This window comes from Mobula hypostoma, chromosome 9, assembly GCF_963921235.1.
Source record: "Mobula hypostoma chromosome 9, sMobHyp1.1, whole genome shotgun sequence".
Lineage (NCBI taxonomy): Eukaryota > Metazoa > Chordata > Chondrichthyes > Myliobatiformes > Myliobatidae > Mobula > Mobula hypostoma.
In genome coordinates, this window is record NC_086105.1 from 107,228,690 (window position 1) to 107,254,502 (window position 25,813).

Consider the following 25,813-nt stretch of genomic DNA (forward strand, 5'->3'; position numbering starts at 1 on the left):
TTGAGCAATAAAATCCTTTATTAGAAAGGAAAGGATGGGTCCCCATCAGCTTTCACTGTAACCATTCAGGTTCCATCCCTGAGTATCAGTGATTATATTTACAGTGCTTTACAATATTGTTTCCAGATGCTGGAATATAAATAAGAGAAGCAATGAAATCTAAATTCAAACATTACGTTTTTACAGATCAGAACCATTTCTGAATATTAAGGAACCATTTCAAATATACAGTAGTACAAGAGAACAGAAAATACTGTCCATATAAATATACACATCAGAAATAACCCAGTATGGGTCACTGCCACAGAGCATAACATGACTGACACCTCCTGCTCTAAGTGCTACAAACTTGATCAGATAATTTTATGCCTTTCATTTCCTCCCTTCATCTTGAATAAGGAAGAAAGATAGATGGATGGTTGAAAATATGCACCATTAGGGGCGAGTGAAAATGTTAGGAAAATATTAAACAATGCTTCCCTGGAGAATAGATTGCCCACTGGAAAATACTCAGGATTAATCTGTGCGAACTAATTGCTCAATTGTGAATTTATCTCAAACTGGAGGAGATATCGCTACAAATAATCTCAAGGCCCTCAGATTTGGATGGGAAAATGTTGCCAGGGTTCCAGCTTCTGATCTCCAGCCAGTGCAAGTACAAAAACTGGAGTGAGATCATCTGAGATGCCTCCCCAGCCAAACAGTTAGCAAAATTTCGAGTGTGGTATTCAGAATGCAGCTCAATGACCATGTACTCTACAATTTACCCAGATCTCGCAAATGGTCTTCTGCAGAACCACTGATTTCAGTTGGAGGGGTAAAGCAGAGAAAAGGAGTAAGAGATATTTTCCAATTACAATGCTAAAATTCACTACAATTTCTTAAACTTTTGTAATGTCTTGTATAGAAAATGTGGCCTTAATCTTTAAGTCTTAAAGTGTGAATGTGTATTCCAGTTTGTAACACTGTATTTCAGTTAGTAACACTGTTTTAAAGCTACTTTCAAATGTCCGTTTGAAATATTAATCATTACTATCAATAGAATTAAACACTTTTTCATCAGCTAGTCATGCATTAAGTATTAGCACATTTTCTAAATTAATCCCAGAATTGTCTCAAGAGTAGCCAGCTACTTTGTGCCATTAATAATCACAGGATTTTAATAGTAGGGAGGAAAAGTGCTTTCATGTACAGACAGACAGGCCTCAGGAAGAATCAGAAGCCATGCCTAAGAGCCCCCAGCAGCCAGCCTTGAACACAAGCTTAATCCATAATATTCTGAAATGTTTGATGAACACAGTTGTTAAAAGATTAGAAATCCTTACAGGATATCTCAATTATTTTTAATCCTATCTGGCATCATGATAGTTTTGAGGCAATAAAAACTTTCCCAAATTTATAAGTTTTAAGAATGTTGAATCAGTTCCAACATATCCTGTCTGTTGTGGAATTAGCTGAAATGGAACCTTTTAAATATTACATTGCATAGAATCTGTATTTATGGTTTAACACATCAGCTTGCTCAACAATACCTTCCTGATGCACAGTCTGAAAGTCACAACGAAAAAAATAGCAAGTGTTTAAAACTGGCTTGAAGAGGAGAAGCTTACATTCTAAAAGATTCACTGATATATCAGCAACACTTAATTTCACACTTGGGGAAAATAATTACATGGCAGAAAGAATTGTTCATTCTTTGTGATGTCTGTTTGTCTTCTGCCACTTCCTGTTCTGAATCAGAATTAAAACATGGCTCTGTCCCATAAAAGACAAAGAACAGGAGGAGATACTACGAGACTATTTGATACATCCAGGCCGCACAGCAGCCTTACCACCCAGCAACAAGCTACACAAGAGCCAGGTGCACAGTGGACCCACAACCCCTTCAGAACCTGGGGTTATTAGGACGAGGTTAGCAATTAGTAAACAACAGTCCGAGGACACCATGGCGTATCAGGATACAAGAGACAATGAATCGATCGAAACCTGGAGAAGACAAAAATAAATTATTTGATTAGTTGCACTGGGGTCAAATAAATTTCAGAGTAAAATAATATGTAGTTATATCAGTATTGTTTCCACTTTAAGCAATGAAGTTGTCCTAAAAGAATGCAGAGCTTTATAATCAAATGGAATAAAGCTTTGAGTTTATTTAACCCATGTTGCAATATGAACATTTCAATGCTTTTAAACAATTGGAGCAAGGTTTTCAATCACACTAGTTATCAAGATCAGTTACATGGGCAGCAACATTACTTGAAGTTCTTATCACAGCACAGGTATTTGTTTTCTTCCTCTACTTATGTTTAACTTGGTTACTGTGACAACGGCTGGACAGGACACTCCCTGGATTCCTCCTACTGTGGTTCCACATGTTATAAAACAATTACATTTTGGAATAACTGTTACTCTCCCTTTGTGAGTCATACTCATGTCAATATTTAGTTAATTGAAAACTTAACTGCCTCTGTCCTCTTAATGTACATCACCTGGAGTTCTATCTTCTATTCTAATACTGTTAAAGAGAACATCTAAATAATATAAAATTGACATAATAATATCAGGTACTGATATTGCCTTGGGTAAAATCTATTAAAAAGGGACATTTTGAAACATTTCTATCGTATTAGTGGATCAGCACCGCACATGGCCGAAATTCAATATAGAAAAATGAGATTGTTCTATAAGCTCATTAACCATCCAGTGAAAGTAATTCCTCCTTTTTAAATGCACATCACACCTTCCCTATGTCGCAAATCCACAAGACACAGGCACAGAATTAGGGCATTCAGCCCATCATTCCATCCTAGCTGATTTATTATCCCTCAATCCTATTCTCCTGCCTTCTCCCCCTAACCTTTGACTCCCTGACTCATTAAGAACCTATCAACCTTTGCTTTAAACATATTCAGTGACTTGGCCTCCACAAATGTACACGGCAATGAATTCCTCTTGTTAAAGAAATTCCTTCTAATCTCTCTAAATGGACATCCTTCTATTCTGAGGCTATGCCCACCAGTCCTAGACTCACCCACTAGAGGAAGAATTCTGTCCATATCCACTCTATCTAGGCCTTCAATATTTCTACAGGTTTTCAATGAGATCCCCCCTCATTCTTCTAAACTCTAGTGGGTACAGGCTCAGAGCCATCAAACACTCCTCATATGTTAACCTTTTCATTCCTGGGACGTGTCATACAAGATTTTCCCTCAAGGAAACCATGCTGACTTTGACCTATTTCATCATGTGACTCCAAGTATCCTGAAATCACATCCTTAATAATGGATTCCAACATTTTCCCAACCACTGAAGTTGGGCCAACTGGCCTACAAATTTCTTTCTTCTGCCTCCCTCTCTTCTTAAAGAGTGGATTGCAGATCTAATCGGAGAGCAGACAGACAGTTCTACCTATAGCTCCTGAACATCTAGCGACAGAATTGGGAAATGGTCTGATCAAAAATTCCTCAGGATAGGAACATTTTGCCTCATTTGAAATCCTTGCTCTCCATCTTCTCTGCTTTCCCTTCCTGAAAACTGAGTTACTTCTTACCCACATTTTCAACCTCCAACTCAATTTATGTTCTCTGTTCAATTTCCTTCGCTCTTAAGACTTCCTGAATATAAACCTCAACCTATATTAAAATCTCACTTGATCTTGCTATGCCACTACTTCCTTCCACCTAACTGCAGAGAGGACTGCCTCAGGCTACGAGTCTACTCCGCGGTAAGGCAGCTTCCCAATTCATTTGGTCACACTTCCGCAATCTAAAGCCAACTGTACTAATCACATCAGTTCTGCAGTCACCAGTCTGCCCCACTACACTACTGTCTTCCCCTTCCAACTTAGAGCCCCCATCAAAACCACACTCACTCGAGCTGTCAAAGTCTTGAATGAAAATAGCAGGCAAATAGCTTAGCCATTCACCTTTTATCACGGAGTCACCATTTTAAAGTGAGTCTGTAGTCAGAAGTTAATCACTGGGTTATGTTCTGTGCTGCTTTTTAAAGGGCATACTCACTTCTTTCCTCTCCTCCACCCTTAGCTCCACCAAGTGAGATGCCATCTGGTCAGCTGTATTTGCTACTTCCTTCTTCAGATCAACTAAGCCAAATTACTAAGGTTCCTGTTCTAAGCTACAGTTTTCTTACTTCCCTTTCTTCCTTCATGCTCCTCAAACTCAGTCTGTCCACATCTCACCTTTTCCACTGCCATGCTTCCCAAACTTCAGACTGTAATCTTTCTGATTCCCAAGATAAGTTCTCTCCCCTCAGATACTGACCCTTTCTCTTTATCTGCCATTACCCCCATCCTCAAATACTTTACATTTGCCCTTGAAGATTACCTTTGTGTCTTCTTCCCTTTGCTTTGCAGTAATGACAATGACAACTTGTTTCCTACTCATCCTGCCTGAACAATCTGCAGCCTGTTGTCAACACACTCTGTCAACCCTACCATCGTCAGGCACACACCCTTACCCAACCAGTCAAATCTGAGAATACCTCCTGTCAGTCTATACCACCCCAAAGACCTTTGCTTCCCTTCTCAGGTTCAAGTTCATAACCACCACACCTGTCTTGATCACCAACTGCAAATAGTCAGACTGCTTAAATTTCTCTAAATATTCAGGGAAAAAAAAACAAAACCCTTGGCTCCCTTCCCCAACAGGTATTCCATTCAAATCTCCAGATCTATCCCTCTCCCTGACAAACTGTCTGATTCAAAATACTTGCAATTTGGATATTGTATTTGATAAACAGAAGAGATTCTATGGATGCCTGAAATCCAGAGTAACACAGACAAAACACTGCAGCATCTATAGAAAGCAATAACAATGATTCGATGATTTAGGCCGAGACCCTTCATCAAGACACTGTTCCTTTCCGCAGATGCTGCCTGATCTGCTGAGTTCCTCCAGCAATCTATGTTACCTTATTTGATCCCAAAATGAGATTCAGACCACAGTTTGCATCTTCAAGAGTGCTTCAAGGCTTGATCATTGCATGTGCTCATATCTAGTTTCCAGTGCAAGGTCACCCAAAGACTTCTGCCCTCATCTTTATTTGTACTTGCTCAGTTATTATTCATTATTATTCTGCATATTAGTATATATTTCCTTTTAGTTAAGCAATATCCCCATTTTAAAATTCAAAGCGTTGTTTTTGAATTACTCTCCAATATAAGCTTTCATGTTCCTCCTCTTGGCCATTTTCATTTCCAGTTACATCCCACCATCACTGGGAGCTTTAGAACATAGAACAGTACAACACAAGACCAGGCCCTTTGGCCCACAATGTTATGCAAAATCAGCTAAATAAAAACAAAAACTAATCCCTCCTACCTATACAGCATCCATCATCCCTCCATTATCCTCATTCATGTGCCTATCTAAATCTCTCTTAAAAGCTTCTAATGTATTTGTCTTTACCACCATACCAGGCAGTGCGTTCCAGGCACGCACCCATCCCCTTTGAACCTGTCCCCTCCCACCTTCAATGCATGCCCTCTGGTATTAGACATTTCTACCCATGGGGGGAAAAGATGCACCCTGCCTACTCCATCTCTCCCTCTCAATCTAATAAACCTCTATCAGATCTCCCCTGAGCCTCTGCTACTACAGAGAAAACAACCCAAGTTTGTCCAGCTTCTCACCCCCCCAAACCTGGCTGCATCCTGATCTCAGTTATCAAGGTCTGAACCTGTGGAATTCCCTCTGCATAAGTTCTTCAGCACTTTCCTTGAAGACACACATTACATCTTATCAGATTAAGTTTTAGATATCTGCCATAATATTTTCTTGTGGGACTGCTAGATTTTGTTTCATAACAGATCACTGGAATAGATTGGGTGTATTTGGCCGTATTAAACTTTATCTACATGTTTAAGATTTTATCCAAAAACAGCTTTTCGCCAGTCAATATTGTTTGCTGTGCCAGGGAAATTGTGTTGCAGCATCAGGTTGCCTTGTGTACTCCAAGCGCTTTGAAGGAAATTACATTTGATTAAATTACCAAAAACAACTCTTGGCTCTTGTATGTTCACTGCCTGAAGCAGCAATCTATGATCCTACATACAGCAAATTCAAACAAGCCTGCACCTTTGAAAAGAACTCTGCCTAGTGGGTGCATACATTAGAAATTATAAGAGCATTATCCACAAAAATATTTGATTGTTTATTTTAACAGGAAAATCATGGCCAATGCATCTTGTTTTCATTCTCTAGGGCTTTTATCCAAGAGAATGAACGTAATTTACCCCAAAGCACTTTCCTATTCTTCTATTAACTTGCATAATCAGACTATAAAACACAGTAGTAGTCACACACTTGATAAGTGCCTCAATTGAGTGAAAAACACAGCCCATGACCAACCCTAAATATATGACATCACAAATTGTTTAATTCAATTTCTACATTTCCTTTCATTAGCTTCTCAGACAAGTTGCAAACTGGAAAAATAATTTCCTAACTCTTTTGTGCATGTTTGTGCTGCATTGTTGAGAAATCAGAAATGGACCCACAGAAATCTTAGTTAAGAATATGTCCACCTAGACTGTGCTGGATGTGAAGAACACTTACCTAGATGGATCCTCCTCAACCGAGAAGCCCCCCTTCAGATTAATAGCATTCCTTTTATTTTCAAATGTGCCATAGCTCAATGTAACCTGAAAGGAAGACCAGTACATTCAAGTTGCTCTTAATCCAAGGTGTGTTTCATTTTTAAAATGTCATCAAACTGTTTCCTACTTATTCGACTTACCTGGTTGGGAATGTCAGATCTCATTACTTGCTGCAGGTTCTCCAAGTGTGAGTGAAACAGATTACTCCGGATCAGTTTCACTCCCAGTACTGCCTCAACAATGTAACCAATGGTGCAGTCATCAGGGAGACGGATTTTCTCTGCAGTGCTCATAAAGTGACCTCCGCTGTGGAGAGAACAAGCAGCAACTGAGTGCCGGGCTTTATTCATACAGCACACGCCAGCATCTGGCTCAAACTAAAAGGCTTATGAGTGTACGTTATATTTAACAAAACCATTTAGATTACATTGTGGTTAAAACCTTTGAAACTTTCAGAATATTTGTAAGTTAAAAGTGGAGACCGGCTTTACCCATCATCAATCAGCTATAACACAAACCTTACACTAATCCCTCTTTATTCCTTCAACATCCAATCGGATTCTAACACTCATCACACTAATGGCCAATTAATCTGTTAACAGGAGGCGCACGATTCTGATTTGCCTTTGAGAACTCTAAACAAATCAATACATGTTTGATTTCATTTAATAAAACAGGGTGACTAATTGATTACACAAGACTCCCAAGGGAAAAAAGAAATTGCAGTTAAAAAGCCAATTCACACATAATAGTCAGAAAATTCAGCATAGTAGCAGGTTCTTTTCCCCTCCAAATCCACGCTGACAATCAATCACATTTTACCTCCTTTCATTCTCCCCACTTTCTCATCAACTCCTTCTAGATTCTACCATTCACCTACAATAGGCTGCCAATTAACCAACCAGTCAACACTTCTTTTGGGATGTGGGATGAAACCATGTAGTCACAGGGAGAATGTGAAAACTCCACAAGTCAGGATTGAACTTGCACTGCAAAGAAATGTCTCCAGCAGCTGTGTCACTCGCCACCCTTATGTTCAATGATAATAATCAAACAAGTCCATTGCTGTCATAACCCTTACCTTGCCCATGGACTCATCTTCAGCGCCAGGCCTCGGCTGATGCAGAATCCAGCTCCTCCAGTTGCAAACCAGAAATGTACAGGCCGCTGAAAGGAAACAAGTTACAGGTACAACATTAATCAAAAGAATCCTTTTGGCTGTACGGCCCTTCAAGTCTAATCTGCCGTCCCAGAGCGCTCATTAGATCTCAACCTTCATTCCACCTTCTTGCCTGAAGGATGCAACCCTGGACTTCCTTCTAGTCTCAGCTTTGACAGCTACCTGGTGCAGAGCATGTAACAGATGCACAATGCTAAGAAATTCCAACAAATTCCATCTTAAATGGACAACCACGTATTTTGAAACTATACCCCATAGTTCAAACCCCCCCCCCACCATGAAGGGAAATATTCTTTTTTCCCCATCTACTTTAGCAAGCTATTTCAAAGTCTTGTGTTTCAATAAGGTCACTTATCATTGCTCTATGTTCCAATAAGTAGAGGCAATCTTATCATTCCAGAAATCTACTAGAGAATTTTTTCTGAACCGCCCTCAATGTACATATGCTTCATTGAACTAGGAAAGCCAGTCCTTGTATAGCTATTTAAGTTCCAACATCTGGCATCATTGGAACAAGACTGCCAAAATTTGCACTCTATTCTATTTTGTCTTTTTGATTACTTCACTACCCAGGTGCTTGTTTTTGGATATGATGTTACATCGGGGTCCAACAATATCCACCTTAGATTAATGTACTGTCACACTATTTTAAAGGGCAGGGGAAAACAATCCATAATTGTAACCAATACAAATCACAAACAGATCTGTTCACCCTCGGGCTCATGTTTGTGTAAACTTGCTGTGCACGAACTGGCTGCCACATATTCTGCAATAACCGCAATTCATTGGCTGGACTGTAGCCAATAACAGCTTGAAGTTTTGAAAATATATTCTTTAAATGTAAAGCTTCCTTTTCAAAAGTAAAGTTAATACTTCCACTGGTCATGACTGGGTCTCTGTCTGATACAATGACCATCCATTTGCCTCGACAACTGCTCTGCCACCTGCAGTGTTTTTTTTTGCTTCAGACTCAAACTGTTTCCCTAGATCATCTTTCTTTCCTTTCATTCCCTTTGTTGACTCTCTATGCTAGTGATGACTTCAACTCTTCAGCATTCTGGCAGTGCAAGTCTTTTTTATGTGACCCCAGACAGTGATCAACAGAGCACTTGCCTGGGAGTTCTTTTAGCATGAGTTGAGGTGTTTCTCACCTTCCATAGATAATGATGGTCAGTTTCGGCAACCATTTATGTGAGTACACATCTTTGCAAATCTCCGGTATTAATCTGTCCATCATTATACCTACCACTTTATTATTACTGATCCTTTCAGTGGCCTCAATTGGGCGATCTAGGCTTGGCTTCCCAATGTAGATATCCTGGGTGTGCGGGTACTGCGCCAATAGCTTCACCAAGGTGCGGGTGTTCACATAATTATCATCATCCACATGACAAAACCATCTAAAAGGTGAAAGTGAACATCAGCTCAGAGAACAAGCAAATATTTAAGAAAGAAAAGGAGTGAACCTATCACACAAACCCTGTGGTGATGCCACATCGACACTCATTTGTAAACATTCAAACTCACCCCCACCCCCCCTCCCCATGTTCCGTTGGAGACGCAAAACAAAACTGATCTGTAATGAAGCATTGTTTCTGGATTTTGAAACAATATTGTTACAGAATGGAAATGTAATTCTAATCAGAGCCATACTGTGTATAATTTTCTACTAAACAATGTTCACCATTTCCTGAGAGTGCTCAGCAAGAAATCTTTGTGTGATGCTGTGTCATTTTCATCATGATCGGTACTGGATGCCCCAGGCAGAGCTGGCTGATCAGGGGTCCAACTGGCCCAAAACTCCCGAAGGTTAGCATACACAAAATTAAATTGGTGTACCAGCCCCCATTAATTGATTCATAATGGAAAGTACACACATGGAGAAGTTTTCTTGCAGATGCAGTCTTGCTAACACAGTGAATAAGCTTATTTGGGATACAAAGGCACACCACCCACCCAACCCCAGTACCACATGAGATGGATGGAAAGATAATCCATTTGTGGACTCATTGTGTTCTTAGGGTTGTGACGCTAAGTGGGGGAGGAGCACGGCAGGAAGAGTAACCTAAATGAAAACGTTCATCCTGTTATCGTTTCCAGCAGATTGTAGATGCTGTACTGTAAAGCATCCAACATGACAGTGATGTCTTTGTTACCAAAGCAAGTTATTTCTAGCATTGAGGTTTAATGTGCTCAGCTGCACTACAAGCAAAACCACAAAATTGCCTCTTTACTTCTAGGTACTGGCTCTCTTCCCTCTCCACTCTTAGTCTTGATACAGGATCTCAATACGAAACATCAACCAACCATTTGCCTCTACAACTGTTGTGCGACCTGCATTTTTTAAAAATATAAATCACTTAGGATTCAAACTCTCAGATTCTTTGCCTAGATTTTCATTCTTCCCTTTCATTCCCCTTGCTGACTCTATTTTCATGATGACTTCAACCCTTTAGTACTCTGGCAGTGAAAGTTGTTACTTATGTGGCCCCAGTCACACTTGCTTGGGAGCCCTTCTAGCATAAGTTGAGGAGTTTCTCATCTTCCGTACATAATGGAGTCAGGTTTTATAAAAAAAAACAGAAATAAAGAATCTCCAGTGGCAGCATTCTACCTTCAAGAACCAATAATAATATTCTAGATATACTACTGATTGGAAATCACATACAGAATGTGACTTTAGGGCCATCGAATCTACATGGCCCAGAAATGAAAGCAATTGGGTTACTTTATACCTCCCCACCACACCCCCACTCCACCCATGTGACTTGCTTTTATGTTTGGTACTCACTTTTTCCCTGATTCAATAAACTTGTCATATTCCACTGCCATCTTGCAGGAAAGCGCCTGTCGACTGTGAGCAGCTGAGCAGTTTGTGTTGATCATGTGGCCTGCTGGTGAGAAAGTGAACACTTTAAGCAATACCACACTTGGGAAGCACCAGGCACTGAGCTACAGAACAATGAAAACAAACATCTGAAATGTGCATTGATTTCATGGTCACATAAGGAAAGAAGGAATCAACAATCCCATTCGAACAAATGAAAATAAGCTTACCAGATCATTTTACAAAAAAAACTCAGAATAGTCTCATCCCAAAACAGAAGAAAAACTTACTCCACCATTTTTAAAAGGATTTCCAGGATCCATACAAAATGACCCAGGGGTTAACGGGCTTAAAAGTATTTAAGCTGTAGCTTTTGATAACAACATAATTGAATTTGCAGACAGCTGCAGCCTTGTAGTAAGGGGGTTGGGTCAGGGCTCAGCTGGTCTGTGCATTGAATCACTTTTGATGTTCTTCCTCAGTCCTGGAGTCAAGTCAGCCACAATCTCCATGGCAACGAGTCCCTCTCTTCTCTCTCAATCAATTTTATTCAAGGCCATCCCATGCAACAGGTGGCAGATAGTGGGAAAGTATTAATTGAATAGAGACTAAGCAGTAGTAGTTACAAAGCAGTGACAACCAAATACACTTCAAATTTCAAATGGCAAATGCTGCAAGTGCTGGTGATCTGCTAGTTTACTGGATGATATTCAGAAATCTCAGTAATCCAGCAATATAATCCAGATTCCTTCACCGAACCACAGTCTTCATTTTCGGAAATAACTGTGCACATACATTTAATCAACCCTCAACAATTATTTGTGGATTATTTGAAGTGGTCCTATTTAACAAAAAAGTCTCATTCCAATCTATTCTTTTTTGATAATTCAGTACAGGTGTACCCTGGAAATAGTTCAGTAATTAAAGTATTAGTTGCATAGTTGCTAACAATCTTAGCAAACTAGATATTCCCATTTAAAAATCAAGAGTCATCTATGCCAACATTGCCATGAAATCTCAGGTAACAGATTAACACCCAAAACAGTGTGGACATAAATATTTCTGGGTTTCTAGACTCATTAATGATTCAAGGACTCCTTCTAGACTAAGGATATGGGAAAAGCTGAGACCTGATGTACCCCATAAAATGATCCCATGGCTCACCTGACTTTTTCTTTAACTCTTCATCATCTCCATCAGTGAAGATGTATGTCTGGGAAATGAAAAATAAACAAGGTTCAGTGTTCAAGTTTAGTGCTGTTTCTAGTTCCTTTATTGCTTCATGTAGAATATTATTGATATAGATAGTTATCACTTATCAGTAGCAATTACAAAGAATGTATTACAGCAGTTATATTTCATCAGGAGTTTGAGAAGAATTGGTATGACACCCAAGCCTCTTGTAAATTTCAACAGATGTACCGTGTAGAGCATTCTAACTGGTTGCATCACTGTCTGGTATGGCGGGGCTACTGCACACGATTAGAAAAAGCTGCAGAGAGTTGTTAACTCAGTCAACTCCATCATGGGGACTAGCCTCCATGACACTGAGGCCATCTTCAAAAGGTGATGCTTCAAAAAGTGGCATCTATCAAACAGCCCATCACCTAGGAAATGCCCTCTTCTCACTGCTACCATCAAGGTGGTAGTACCGCAGCCCTAAGACTCAACTTTTCAGGAACAGCTTCTTCCACTCTGCCATCAGGTTTCTGAATGGACAATGAATCTATGAACACTACCTCAGTATCTTTCCCCTCTCTTTTGCATTAACTGAATTTATTCTGTATATATACCTATTGTAATTTATAGTTTTATGTATTGCAATGTACTGCTTTGCAGAACAACAAACTTCACAACATATGATTAGATTGCCAATGATATTAAACTTCATTCTGATTATGTAGATCTTGTGTCTATTCTGATAATTAGACCATCTACACAATGAATTATCATTTCACTAGCAATACTATGGAAATCTAAAATTCCATTATTTAGTGGGCATGTTACACCAGAGAAAATCTGTGCAAGGCAACTTAGATTCCCTCACCCCACCCCCAACACTAGCACTCTTAGCATCTTTGGTTTTTCTCATTTCCCTCCACCCCCTCCTCTTCCTAAACTTTCTTTCACTGTCTGCACCAGCAGAGTTTCCATCGGCTCTGATTAAAGCAAAACTTATTCCAAACTGCCGCTTAAACAAGTCAAACAAGCTTAAAACGTGAAGGGTGGGAGTGGTGGGAGGAAGTTAAAAAAAGCAAGCCTCACCACAAAAAGATCTGCTGTCTTGCTTTCTGCATTTTACCGCAGCCTTTCCATAGCAACCGGTTCTGATCTCCCCAGCATCCCAGCCTCACAACTGTAGCGAGACAAAGAGGGTGACCCTTGGGCTCCTTCTACATTGGGGCCATTGTAGGGTAGCCTGTCACCAAGGAGCCATGCCACTCAGCAAGAACTAGTCCTGCTACCACCGTTTAAAAATGCAAGCACGTTAACTGCCAAACGATAAATTGCAATCAGACCTTCTGTTCAAAGATATAGTTTTTGAAAAAACAATGTCCAATCATTTTTGTTTATTCTAGACACAAAAGGTTGAGTTACTTCAAAATAAGGCGACGCCGACTTGAGCCCTGCCATTACTTTGATGTCATTAGGGCTTCTTAAACCTTGAAACACATTCCTTTGAAACTATTTACTTTGGCTGTGTTTGGAACAGCACCTGGAGTCCAACACCTCAGGCAGTGGCACGGGCCGCCAGCCACTCAGCTTCTTACAGTCAAGCCGGGCATGTTTATACAGCTAACACTATGCATATTTACACAGTGACACGGCCTTCACAGCTACTGAAGCTTCCAAGTGCAGGCTATAAACTGAGTTTTAAACCGAGCCCAACTTTCATTCGAGCGAGCGTGAACCCAATCCGGACGGCTACCATGTTGCAGGAGGCGGGAAAGGGGAGAGAATAGAAGGTGCAGTAAGGTAGGGCAGGCCAAGATTCAGCTCGCCAACGGAGAAGAATGCTTGCGAAGAATAGGGAGAACCTGTGTTATCGAAACAGCTGTCGAGAACAACGCACAGAACAATTAGGGAGGCAGGAAGGAACTACCCAGGAAAAAACAAAAAGCATAATTTCTGCTCTACTGCCGCACAAGTCTGTGTATTCAAGGCATGCTGCTACCCACCCGCGTTAAGCGCTCCTCACAATAGCAAGGATTCCGCGCTTGAATTAAGTCGCCAAGCAAAGAAACTTTTAAAAAAATGTTTTAACCAATTAGCATACAGCTGAGCAATTTAAACAAAGAAGGGGTAGGGGTAAGGGTAAACTCAGTCTTTAGTTAAAAAGACTCCTCCTGACCACCTGCTGGCTTCATTAACCAGAACACATTTTATTTTGGTCAATAACTGGGCAAGAATCATCATGTCATTCAGCTGCCTTCCTTTAATGGTGGGGCCGATGGAATTTGAAGGCCTGCACAGATTTAGCTGTTTATGGTCCATTTTCATTCCTGAAGTGCACCAAATAACCCAAATGTCTGCTGCCAGTTTTTCTCCTCCAAAATAAAGGGTTGCCTTTTAAGCTTTTCACACCAGACATAAAATTGCAGAATTACTTAGGAATACAAGATGTTTGCTGGTCTTTTACAAATATTCCAGGATAATAATTTAAACAAAATTAATGTTGCACTGTGCAACTAGATCTTCTCATAGAAGAACTGGATTACACTAGAGGGAAAATAATTCACTATTTTTCACAACTGTTTGCCTGTCTCCATAGAATTTGGAAACATGCGGTGAGACAGCATCAGTCATTGACTGATAACCAGGATAAGTGACCAACACCAGCATGAAGGACATCATTACTGTGCCCACATCCATCTTACCAACAGTTTGGCTGCATACAACTTGCAGGATCCAGCAACAGATGGGGCAGAATTTGTTGAGTGTATTCGGGAAGGTTTCTCAAATCAGGGAATATCTGTTCCCCAGGGTTGAAATGTCTAACACCAGAGGGCATGCCTTGAAGGTGAGGGGCTGGAGCTAGGTTTAAGGGGGATGTGAGGGGCAATTTTTTTTTAAACTCAAGAGTGGTGGATGCCTGGAATGCACTGCCTGGTACGGTAGTAGAGACAAATACATTAGACGCTTTTAAGAGACATTTGGATAAGCACTTGGACGCAAAGAAGATGGAGGGAGGGATATGGACATTGCGTAGGTAGGAAAGATTAGTGTTTAGTGTCAGAGATGGTTCTTAGCTGGTTCAGCACAACACTGTGGGCCAAAGGGCCAGTTCCTGTACTGAACTGTTCTATATTCTAAGTATCAACCAGTGCAACTCTAGTAGAATTCCCAAATGCCTACTGGCTTCTAGAGGTAAAATGGCATTCAAAAGATCATGGCACGTAGTAGCACAGGAGACTATTCGGCCCTATGTAAGGGAACACCAAAATTAGAAATGCCTCTACTCTAGCAGCACATTCCAGACCTTAAAATGATTGTTTCTCACGTTTATTTCATCACTTTCACTTGATGTCTCCTGCCTCCAGAACCCTCCAACTTCCTTTCCATTTACTCTGTTTCCTTCATGACTTTGAACATCTCCATCAGATCCCCTCACTTGTTCCAGGAAAGTAACCCCAGCTCCTTTGGCATATTCACATAAAAGACTCACATCCTTGGAGATCATTTTGGCAAATCTCTTCTGCCCTTAAAACATTTCTCCTGAAACGTGGCTCCCTACTCTCGGGTTGTGAACCGGTATTCTACAAAGGCTTATCGTGATTTCTTTGTTCTTATATTTTTGCCTTCTATTTATATAGATCAGGATACTTATTTTCTAAGCCACTCTCAACCTCCCCTTCCACTTTCAATGATATTTTTGCCCCTATGGAAATGTGCTCACTCGTTTATATGCTTCACATCAAATCTAACATTTTGCATTTGTTAGCATTAAACCACACAGACCAATGCTCTAGCCTGTCACCATCTTTATCATGTCTGCCAACTGAGCCAACTGCTGAATCTGCAAAAATAAAGCAAGGCTTTCAATGGCATTATGCAGAGCAAAAAGGAATCCAGCTTAACCAGCAGTTTATATTAACTGATCTCTGTTGGCTGACAAGGCCTCAATGCACCTTAATGGGGGGGGGGGAGAAAAAGTGGGAGAAATAAGTCACTTCCTAAATACTAACCCACTACTCCTACTGCAAATTGAAAAAACTGACAAGATTGCGATGCACTTCAAAGCTGAATCATCAGCTCGAAGTCACATAAAGAATGTCAAAATTCAGCCAGATCTTTAATGGATGCAAGTTTTCTAGTGGCTCACCCGTGTGTGCATTCTGGCACTTTGAGGCGGGGGGGGTGGGCAGCAGGGGTAAGGGAAGGAAACAATTTAGAAAATCTAATTTATTTAAACACTCTTCAGTTTGGATGAGTTGTCAGAGAATGCATTCCCACTGCAATTCAGAATACTAGGATGAGCGGTATTTAGGTTTAAAATAGATTTAAAATTGTGGGATAACCACTGTAAACTAGGTAACTCAACTATGAGAAAGAATTAATCCACACAAGCAAATAATATAATGACTTTCACCCATGTGTTTAAAGCTGTAGGCAGCACTGGTCTCTGACACTAGACTGCAGCTAGAGTGCAATGCAGCTCTCTGCACTGCCCATTTTGCACTGACTTTCTGAATCTCCACTGCGGAAACCAGCAGCCGGGCTGGCTGTCTTTGCCTCGAAAGGACACTCAGCAGGAAAGGCACAGTCAGCCCCTCTGGAGCCTGCATCTGCGTCCTACAGTTATCACTTTGCACACTCCCACCCTTCTTCCTGCTCAGGCTTCACGGACTCTTCAGGCGCTGAGCCAGAAAACTCAACAAATAACAGCCTGCCAGCTCATTTGGTTTTTCCATTGATACGTACACCCCCCTCAGCTACCCACCCACCATTGCAAGTTTAGCTCAGTTCAATACTATACAGTCCAGCCTTGCGCCTCGTGAAACACCCACCTCAAAAGCAGTACGGTTAACTCTCCAGTTAATCGCCTGTAATTAGCTCAACTTCAGATTAGTGCAGAGCTTTGTTCTGTTCTAACACTTCATGTTCTGATTCTCAAATATAGCACTTGATCAATCACCAGCGTTAGAACATCTGTGTGCTTATAATACTAATCAACATTAAGGAGTCCTGACCTCTTCATATTATGCAACACTGCCAGCAATTAAATTAAAATTATAAACACACCTTACATTACTAAAGGAATTAACTAAGGATGTTTTAGAACATCTCAAATTGAACAGAACAACTACACTGAAGTGCAGTCACACGCATTATCTTGGCCCTTTGTGTAATAAATATCTTTACAATTTGTGACTAATATCACTTTAATCCAGAAAGTAGTTTCAGTTCAGCACAGCTCCACCAGTCCAACTGCTTCAAAATCAACCTCTTGTATCACACAAATCCATTTGTAAGATACCTAATTTTTGAACTAAGCACTCATTGTTTTCTGGCCCCATTGTCACTCCAAACCTATTCTTTTCTTTCAACTGGGAATTGTCTTTGTTTTCTGTCAGCATTCATTCTGACCAACACAGGAAGGCAGGCTGGAGGAACTATGAACAATGAAGTCCGCCAAATCTGAGAAAAAGGCAGGAAGCCATTTTCTATTGATAAGCTCAGTAACACAAGGCCGGGAAAGGAATATAGGAAGCTTAGTAACGTTAAAATAATAATTTGTATAGAATTTTTATTTGAAATATTATTTTAAATGGCTACTACAGCATTGGTTAGAAACAATGCATTAACGTTGGAAAGCGATTCAATATCTTTTTACTGGGCTAAACCCACATTTTTCAGCCCCGTTCGGATTTGTAATTCTGACTGATAACTGCTACTCCATTCAGTAAATTAAGCATTGATGGTAATGGGTTACCATAAACTATCAGGTTTTAGGATGTGGAAAACCTATAATTCCAAAATTCAAATTGCACCAGGTGGCTATCGACCTCACTGCAACCCTACAAACTTTATTTTTGAACATCCATGATATCCAGTCCAAACTCTAACATGAAAATTATGCTCTTGTTTTGTAATGGCAATGCTACCAGTCAAATGATGGACAACTAACTCGAAGTTAAATAACAGGACACAGGGAAGATGGTCAACTAAACAGCTAATTGTCCCGGCACAGGTTGCAGGCCCACCTGGAGTTCAAATGAATATTCATGCTCAAGTGTGTGACCATTTGAGAGCTGAACTGAATCATTTATTGTAACTGATTTCAGAGTCTCAAAGAATGTGGAGTGCTTTAAAAGACAAAACATTATATGCACCAGTGGCTGCTTTCACTTGCTGTTCCCAACTTGCTAACACTTCAGTGTGCCCCAGGGTGGAGAGCGTGCCTGTTGAAAGCTGAGACGATCCCAGCCCAGTGCAGCACACGCCAAGCCTGGAGCTGCATGCCTCCCCTCTTCCCCATCCATGACAGGTGAATTGATAGCTCCAGAAGGGAGGCTCCAGAAGCTGCCACTCTCACTCAAACAGCAGTCAGCTAATATTCCCTCATGTTTAGCACATTCCAGAGTCCACAAGGTAAACAGTGAAAAGAGGTTGCCTTTCCTTTGTCCTGCTCCCTCAAGCAAAAAAAATCTGTTGTGATTAACCAGTTGGAACAGAGCTAGAACCAGCTCGAACTGGCCCAGGGTGCATTTTGGCTCCTGAGACAGCAGATCAGTGTTTATACTGTAAACTGGATACAGTGGTCCAGCAGCCAGACTTTGAGGAACAAACCAAGACAAGAATGCAATATCAACAGAAATACAGTTGGGCTACAGATGCACATCTTGAGAAAAAAAGTGGTGTGAGGTCAGAGCAATAAAAATATTCAAACTGCAGATCCTTTTGGGGAAAATAATTTTAAAAACCCCACAACTTTCGCAAATAGCTATTACTGATCTGTCTGCACTGGCCATTCCTGCCAGTCCTACAGTCTCTCAAAACAATTTCCTCCATCTCGGCCTTGTGTATCCCATACTTTATGATCAAGCACTGACAGCTCTTAGGCCTGAGTTCCCAAAGTCTTTGCTAGGTTCCTCTTTGGGATGCATTTACTCCTTGTGTCACTTTTCTCAACTATAAGAATAAACAAAGGATGATTCCTTCTAAAAGATCCAATCCCTTTATTTATCCTGCTCCTCAGTTTATAACCAGGCCCATAAACCATTAATTTAAGCTCTAGAATTCCTAGCAGAAACTCCATCTTCTCAGTTTCCCTTTAAAATGTACCTCTGTAACATATCCCTTGACAATCTCCTTTACCTCCGAGTCCCACATTTGGGCTCCTTATGATCCCACAAGAGCCTTGAGACTTTTCTGCAATAAGGGTATACAAATTATTCATGCTCTATATTGCAGGGATAATTTAGATAGTAAAACACCTACAATTAAGGGGATGCAACTCCTGTTTACTATCCATTGAATCCTGATTTAAAAATAAGTTTACCAAGCAACCCTTTCTCATGCCATCCCAATTTCCTGCTACAATAAAGTAGCTTTGTCTAGGCTCACACTTAAGGCCACCTAGGGAGTTACTCCAGAACTCCTGGATCCTATAAATCTGCAGAAATAGAGAGAAAGGACAATGCGTGTTCAGTACTTCATATGTTCCTTTCTGGCACCATAAAGCTCTTTGGAGCTAATCAAGAACCAGCTATCATAATAGGGTAGGAAATGAGTTTTGCTGACTTGTGCAAGGAAAGCTCCCACAAAAATCTGATAATGACCTGTCTAGGCATATCGTCTTAAGATAAAGAATGACTAAGGCACCAACGATCCCTTGTTCTTCTTGGAAGCAGCGTTGCAGTTTTTTCCCCACTGTTTTTTTTCCCATTCACCTGACAATGGAAAATTGGCTCATGTTATGATACAAAAGTTGCATTTCCATGTGAAGCACTTAAACAATTCTGTACTTGAGCACTAGATTGGATTTTTATACTCCTGCCAATGAAGAGGGATTTTAATTCATAACTTGCTGATTGGCAAGTGGTAAGTGTGCTACCAACTGAGCAGAAAAATCAAATGCTAATAGGGAGGGAAGCAGAGATAAAGAAAGCCAGAGACACTGAATAGTGTAACACTGCAAGGAAAGGGGCATTCACCTGGACATCTACTGCTTATTTTCATAGCCACTCCTCTTTACCCTCCCAAATCTTTGTCCTCTGCTATTTCCACCAGCTGTTTCATCCCAGCAATTTAATCCTTTGTCTGTTGGCTAAGCTAAAATTATCCAGTGCAATTAGTAAATTCAATGCAGCCACAACCTCTCTTCTGGTATTAAACTGACCATTGAGTTTGCTTGTTGAAGGGGAAGGGGAGCACTGAGCAAAGAGCTATAGATTTTCAGCTAACCAACCTCCACCATCCTCTCCCCATCTCCTCACTCCACCCACTTGGTAGGTGCAGACCACAGCATCTTTTACAGAGTAGGGGCTGGAGAAGGGAAAGAAGGAAACAGAAACCAAAATGGGAGGAATACATTTTGTTTGATGAATAGAATGCAGAAATACTTGACAGATGCTTTATTGTTAGACAGCAGAGGAGGCGTTCCCTCAAAAACTAAACTCCATCCCAACACCTGCCCGCTGTTCCAAAAAAACAAACTCAGTTAGCACACACTTCCTGCAGTGTTCTTTTTAACACTGGTGCACAGAAAACATGCTTTTTGCCTGTACTTTCAATAAAGTGAACTTCTGGTTAGCTTAAAGCAATAGCTAAAAATAACCTGGACCCCTGCCTATTAATTCCCCTTTTGACTCCAATACTACTTTTTTTAAAAAAAGGAAAAAAAAAACATTTTTGAACAGAAGTCAAAAGAAACAATACAGCAGTGACTCAGCTGCTGCAGACACTGTACAGATGATACACAGGGGACCACAGGTGGCAGCTGCAAGAATGTTTAGAGTTAGCCTCAATGCTAATATTTCACTGGGATTCACTCCACTCACGTTGTTCAGTAGTTAACACCGTGCTGCTGCTCAGGCTGAAAACAGTCATGTGATAAGACTTGAAATTAACCTCTTTCATTTATTGGCAACCAATGCTCAAAGTTTATATACGATTTCAGGCTATTGAGCCTGTGTCAAAATTTAGTTAAATCATGGCTCAGCGTTGCTCCACATCCCTTATTATTTCTTTTTCTACCCATTCATTTAGGCCCTACAGCTGCCAGGACAACAGTTGCCTCCAGTACCTTACTCCCAAATTTAAGATTTGCACCGGTCTGGACATGCCAGAAGAAATAGTTTCTTCCTCTTTCCATCTATCCTATCTAATTCAAATCTCATTTTGAACAATACACGCATTGGGTTCCTAAATCCAAGCAAATACAAGTCCATTACCCTATCAGTCCCTTTGTCATTCTGCTGCATGTACACCGCAATCCATTTTAGACCAATACATCCTTCCTGAGGTGTGGCACTCTGAATTGAATGCAGTAATTCGTAAAAGGTCAAACCAAAGTTATATGCACAGAACCTCCTTTATTCTCCTGCCCTTGAGATAAAGATAGTACTTCATTAGTCCTCTCTTGTATTTTGTGACCATCCACAAGTTTTAATAAATTCTGTATTGAACCCAGCAAGTCCCTCTGCTCCTCTATCTTTCCTAGCTAATCATATACAAGCCCTTCTTATCGCTTTCTTGGGTCCAAACTGAATGTGCTCAGAATAGACAATGGGAAATCGTTCTACCACAGTCAGCACAGACCCCTGGCAGGGGAACAACTTGAGCAGAATGGAGTTGGTCAGGATGCTGCAAATATGTGGCAAAGGCAGATGACATCTTTAACTCAGTTACCTCACTGCTCAATCAATTTTCAATATTTCAATTAATTGACTAAATTGCATTACAAGTAGATTACTAACCACAGACTGATAAATTAACACCAGAGCAACATTAAACACTTGGGAATAAGGCGACTCTGCAGAACTAATGTAACATTTATTGCTGTCATTATTATTTTTGTCATTTTAAATGTGCATCATCCAATTAATTCACAAGTTGACTCGAATGCTATCAGGAAACGCTGGGAAGGTTCAGATGATCAGGCAGCATCTGTGGAAGGCGAAGCAACAGTTAATGCTTTATGTCAGAGGTTCACAACCTGGGGTTCATTGACCCCTCGCTTAATAGTTGGAGTCCATGACAAATGAGGTTGGGAACCCCTGCTCCAGGTTGATGGTTCTTATAATTTTGATTCTCATTCCACAAATCCTGTCAATCTGCTGAGTGTTTGTCATTTTCGGCCTTTATTTCAGATTTCCAGTATTGGCAGCATTTTTTTTAATTTGGGGGGTGGGGGGGAAATCGCTAAGGTGAGTAGTATGATACATTTTTTAACCGACTTCACACAGCACAATAGATATTTATTTGGCATATTATATGGCACTGTATATTGAGCTCAAGCTGGGTTATGTGTGTAATTCATTTTATAGCAGCTATAAATATTATCTCAAACAATAACCAGAGGAAGGTTGATTTATTTTGACCAGTGTACCTTGTACAGCCTGTGCAGGAAACTAAAGTGCTACTGATAACCATTCGGTACATTTATATATTCTTAATTTCTCTAATAAAATGTATGTAAAAAGACCTGACAACCTTGTGTTTCTCTTACAGGCTATAATACTGTAGCTTGCATCTTTTATGACTGTTGATATTAAAGCCATAGGCAATGGCTGGCTGTGAAGAGGAGAGGAGGAAATTGTTGACTGTCACTCTAAAGATCATAAGCTGGGAAACCTTTCCCATCGCCAGGCAACCTGACCTCAGCTTCTCTTCTTTCCAAATCCATAGCTTCATCCCTTATGTTCCCATGGAAAGCCCAGCACAAGAGGCCGGGGCTCCATTCTCTGGTTTCAGAAAAGGGCTTTGTTAGCCTTCAAGGAGACAGCGTGAGAGCTGAACTACGGTCGCTCAGGCTTGGGATACAAGCTGAACGACTACAAAGCTACAAGCATCAGATACTATTTACACCAAGAAAAAAAACTATCACAGGATTAAGAGAGAATCTTTTCAATGGTGATGTCATATCAAAGCAAAGAATCTTACTTTGAGTGAATTTTTGGTTGATTTAGCATGCTTGGATAGTTTCAACATCATGAATGAAAATCAAAATGTGACAGTTTCAGAAATTACAAGATCAGCATTTGTGGGATTCTGCAATATTTTTGTGACTAAATGGTTCATCTCTACATATGTCACTAACTAACCCTGACAAGAAGCCTGGTCACCAGGTGTCTGGATCCAAATGCCCAGTGATAATTTGTTTTATGTGAGCTTCAGTTGATAAATAAATCACACATTCTAATGTGATTACTTTTCAGGTTTTGACATGACTTATAGTGAATTAACAGAAAAGCTTCATCTATATAACAAGCTATTCCCACATATCCCATACCAGTTCAAGACTAAATTTTGCTAGCATTAAAGATTTAAATGCTTATATATTAGCAATTCAGAAAGCAAAAACTCATATTAGGTATACTTATTGGTTATTAAGAGTTCCATTCACCTTTTGATGTGCTTCAAAGCAACTGTCTAGACAATGGATTCAAATTTGCTACTGAGATACACAGCCTTTGTTACCATCCTTAAAGACTTATCTGGCTTTGGTATACATCTTCCTATTGACTGTGATTCAAGCAATTTCCTTTCACCTTTCAAGAAACGTGCTTTAAAGATTTTGAGTCTGCATGGTTTCTGAATGTACCTGGACTTCACGGGAACAATTGTCCCACAACATCTTCCCACGGCATGGAAACTGTTCAAATTCTACCGCCTTTTTCCACAAATACTACCAGACTCAATGAACAAGAATCTGTTTTACAACTGACAAGTGCGGTCGAGTCAAAGAGTGAACACCATCACTAATCACATTACATGGCTCGATTTTCCAAATTCCCAGGAGGCTGGGAGAGGAGGGAGTCGGGAGGTGTATGAAGGGGGCAGGGGAAGAACTAGAAGTAGAAGCAGGGAGAAACAGAACTGCACTATGTGGAGGGTTGACCCCAATGAAACTATCTAGTGGATATTGATTTTATCTTATTGGGAAAAATCAAAACCATTTTGTAGAAAGTCTAGTTAGACATACCATTGGGATACCAAATTCTCCAATTATTTTCAACTGCTTCATTCATGTAATCTTCAATCCTGGAAAGTTTGATGGTTCCGTGTAGTTATTTGAAACGCTCACTTTCTTTAACATTTCTCCCCCCCCCCCGCTGTTGTCTTGTTACCGCTCTCCTGCTCTCTGGGAACACATGCCCAAGCTCTGTGCTCCCAGCCTAATTCTGTATTCCGCTCAGGCAAGCTGGTTAAAGCCTCTGGTTTTTGTTAAACCCTCTATATAATCAGGTTAGGGCTGACAAAGCATGGAAGCCCTTGTTTCAAAAGGCTCCAGAGGTCTTGCAAAGGCAAATATTGTGCTCTCTTTTCACACAATCACATTAACAAGAACAAAAAAAATAGAAGATGGTCACTCCTTTCCCTACACCCATGAGGCAATATAATTAATGATACAATTCTAATTAGGCAATTATAATTAACGATACAATTCTAATTAGGTCAACAATATATCAAAGCGATACCTCACAATTGTACGGATATTGGCGAATTTTAGTCATAAAATTGAACTTGAAAGTTTTTTTTAAAAAAGGACTGAATAACTCCTCTTTAAAGATACTAATTACGAAATGATAAAGATACAAGAAGTCAATACTCCTATAATTGTGCAACGCGAGCATTTCAGTTTACTATTCAAGAGCACTGAAAAAATCTCAACCCTGAGAATACAATCAGTAAATATTTATAGCCCTGATTCCCCAAACCGGGAAAAGCACCTCCTAGCCCTAGACCGACATGCATAGCCTAGAAAGTGTGGTTATCGATACCCGCATGAAATCAGAATGTGCGAAAACTCGGATTATTAACCCGCCCCTTCAGGAGCGCTGAAATGCCACTACAGAATTGAAGGTCTTCAGAAACGCAGTCACTGCCTTAATGCGGGAAAAGCAAAGCAAGCGTCCACAAACTGCAATGTGATCATGATCTGTTAACTGAGAGATAAATACTTGCTAAGACAGCGGGGTATGTCGAACCAGCTGCAATTATCATAATAATGACCAGAGCAAGGAGAAATGTGAAACTCGAATAAGCTGTTGGTTAGGAGGCAAAAGCAGAGGGGGTGCGGGAAGAAAATACAAAGAAAAGAGAGATGCATGTGCGTGTGCATGTGTTTGTGTGTAAGGCCGATTTGGAAGAGCGCCTGCGCCCAGGGAGCAGCCGGCAGGTTCAAACCTTGGGCACCACGGAGAGGTGGCAGTGATAGTGCCAAGACCCGCTCTGTAGCTGTACCTGTCTGGGCAGCAAAGCGAGGGAGACCACAGATGACTGCCATGCATCTCGGGGAAGCTGACACCGGCGCCGTTTAATTTGAATTAAAGGAAACCCTACAACACATATTGACCTTAAAAGACAGCAGCGCCAGATTTGGAAAACATACTTCGTCCAATTCGCCTGAATTAGCCAACCGGTTACATTTTGACCCCAGCAGCGCTCCCAGAATGTCCCGGGTCTTCCCCTCTCACCTGATCTCGATTGCGGGATATCCAAGTATCCAGCAGCAGCTCCAGTCTGGAGCGGTGGAATTTCTTGGTGGTCTTCACCGCAATGAACAGGTCACCCATAGTGATGTCGTCCCGGAAAGGTGTGGGAGTGACGGCCTCCTCCGAGAGTTGCCGCCTCGGCTTCAGTTCCAGCCCGCCGCCGGCTCCCTGCGCTTTGGCCCGGCTCAGATCACTGAAATAGTCCTTGTAGCTCCGGGCCAGTGGATGGACGCCGCTCGGCAGCTGGGACCGCTCGGTCGCAGCCTCTTCCTCCTCCTCGCCCTGCCCGTTGTCCCCTGGGCTTTGCCAGCTCTGGAGGGAGCGGCTCCGCAGCTCCAGTCCCCGTTGCACAGGCTCCTGCCGCTGGTCTACCATCAGCACCAGCAGCCAGGTGAACGTAGCCCCCAGCAGCGAGGCCAGCAGCTTCCTGGTGCAGCCCCGCGGCATCGTGATGAATCCTTTGCACCTGCTGGGGGAAACCAACCACACTGGGAGATATCCGTACACGGAGCCCGCTGTGACTCCCC

The 25,813-nt window shown here is 41.0% G+C and overlaps 1 protein-coding gene across 2 annotated transcripts; it reads right to left on the minus strand.

Annotated features, from left to right (window-relative positions):
- Nucleotides 1–25,813, minus strand: lfng (LFNG O-fucosylpeptide 3-beta-N-acetylglucosaminyltransferase). 2 transcript variants are annotated; one of them, XM_063057422.1, is made up of 8 exons: nucleotides 25,269–25,813; nucleotides 11,788–11,836; nucleotides 10,588–10,687; nucleotides 9,043–9,196; nucleotides 7,698–7,783; nucleotides 6,757–6,922; nucleotides 6,576–6,661; nucleotides 1–1,986 (listed from the first exon to the last, which is right to left on the minus strand). In XM_063057422.1, exons 1-8 carry the CDS (start codon nucleotides 25,731–25,733, stop codon nucleotides 1,920–1,922), a joined length of 1,173 nt encoding a protein of 390 aa, XP_062913492.1. In that variant the 5' UTR covers nucleotides 25,734–25,813; the 3' UTR covers nucleotides 1–1,919. The 2 variants fall into 2 exon arrangements, with proteins under 2 accessions (XP_062913492.1, XP_062913491.1); XM_063057421.1 differs by having other exon boundaries at nucleotides 10,588–10,690.

What these genes read in the sequence shown, in the direction of transcription:
- lfng (XM_063057421.1), bottom strand. Translation starts at nt 25,733, where the DNA reads ATGCCGCGGGGCTGCACCAGGAAGCTGCTGGCCTCGCTGCTGGGGGCT. An exon ending in TATCCCGCAATCGAGATCAG is followed by an intron (nt 11,837 to 25,268) that starts GTGAGAGGGGAA and finishes TTCATTTCCCAG; the next exon opens with ACATACATCTTCACTGATGG. An exon ending in AAGATGAGTCCATGGGCAAG is followed by an intron (nt 6,923 to 7,697) that starts GTAAGGGTTATG and finishes TTCTCTCCACAG; the next exon opens with CGGAGGTCACTTTATGAGCA.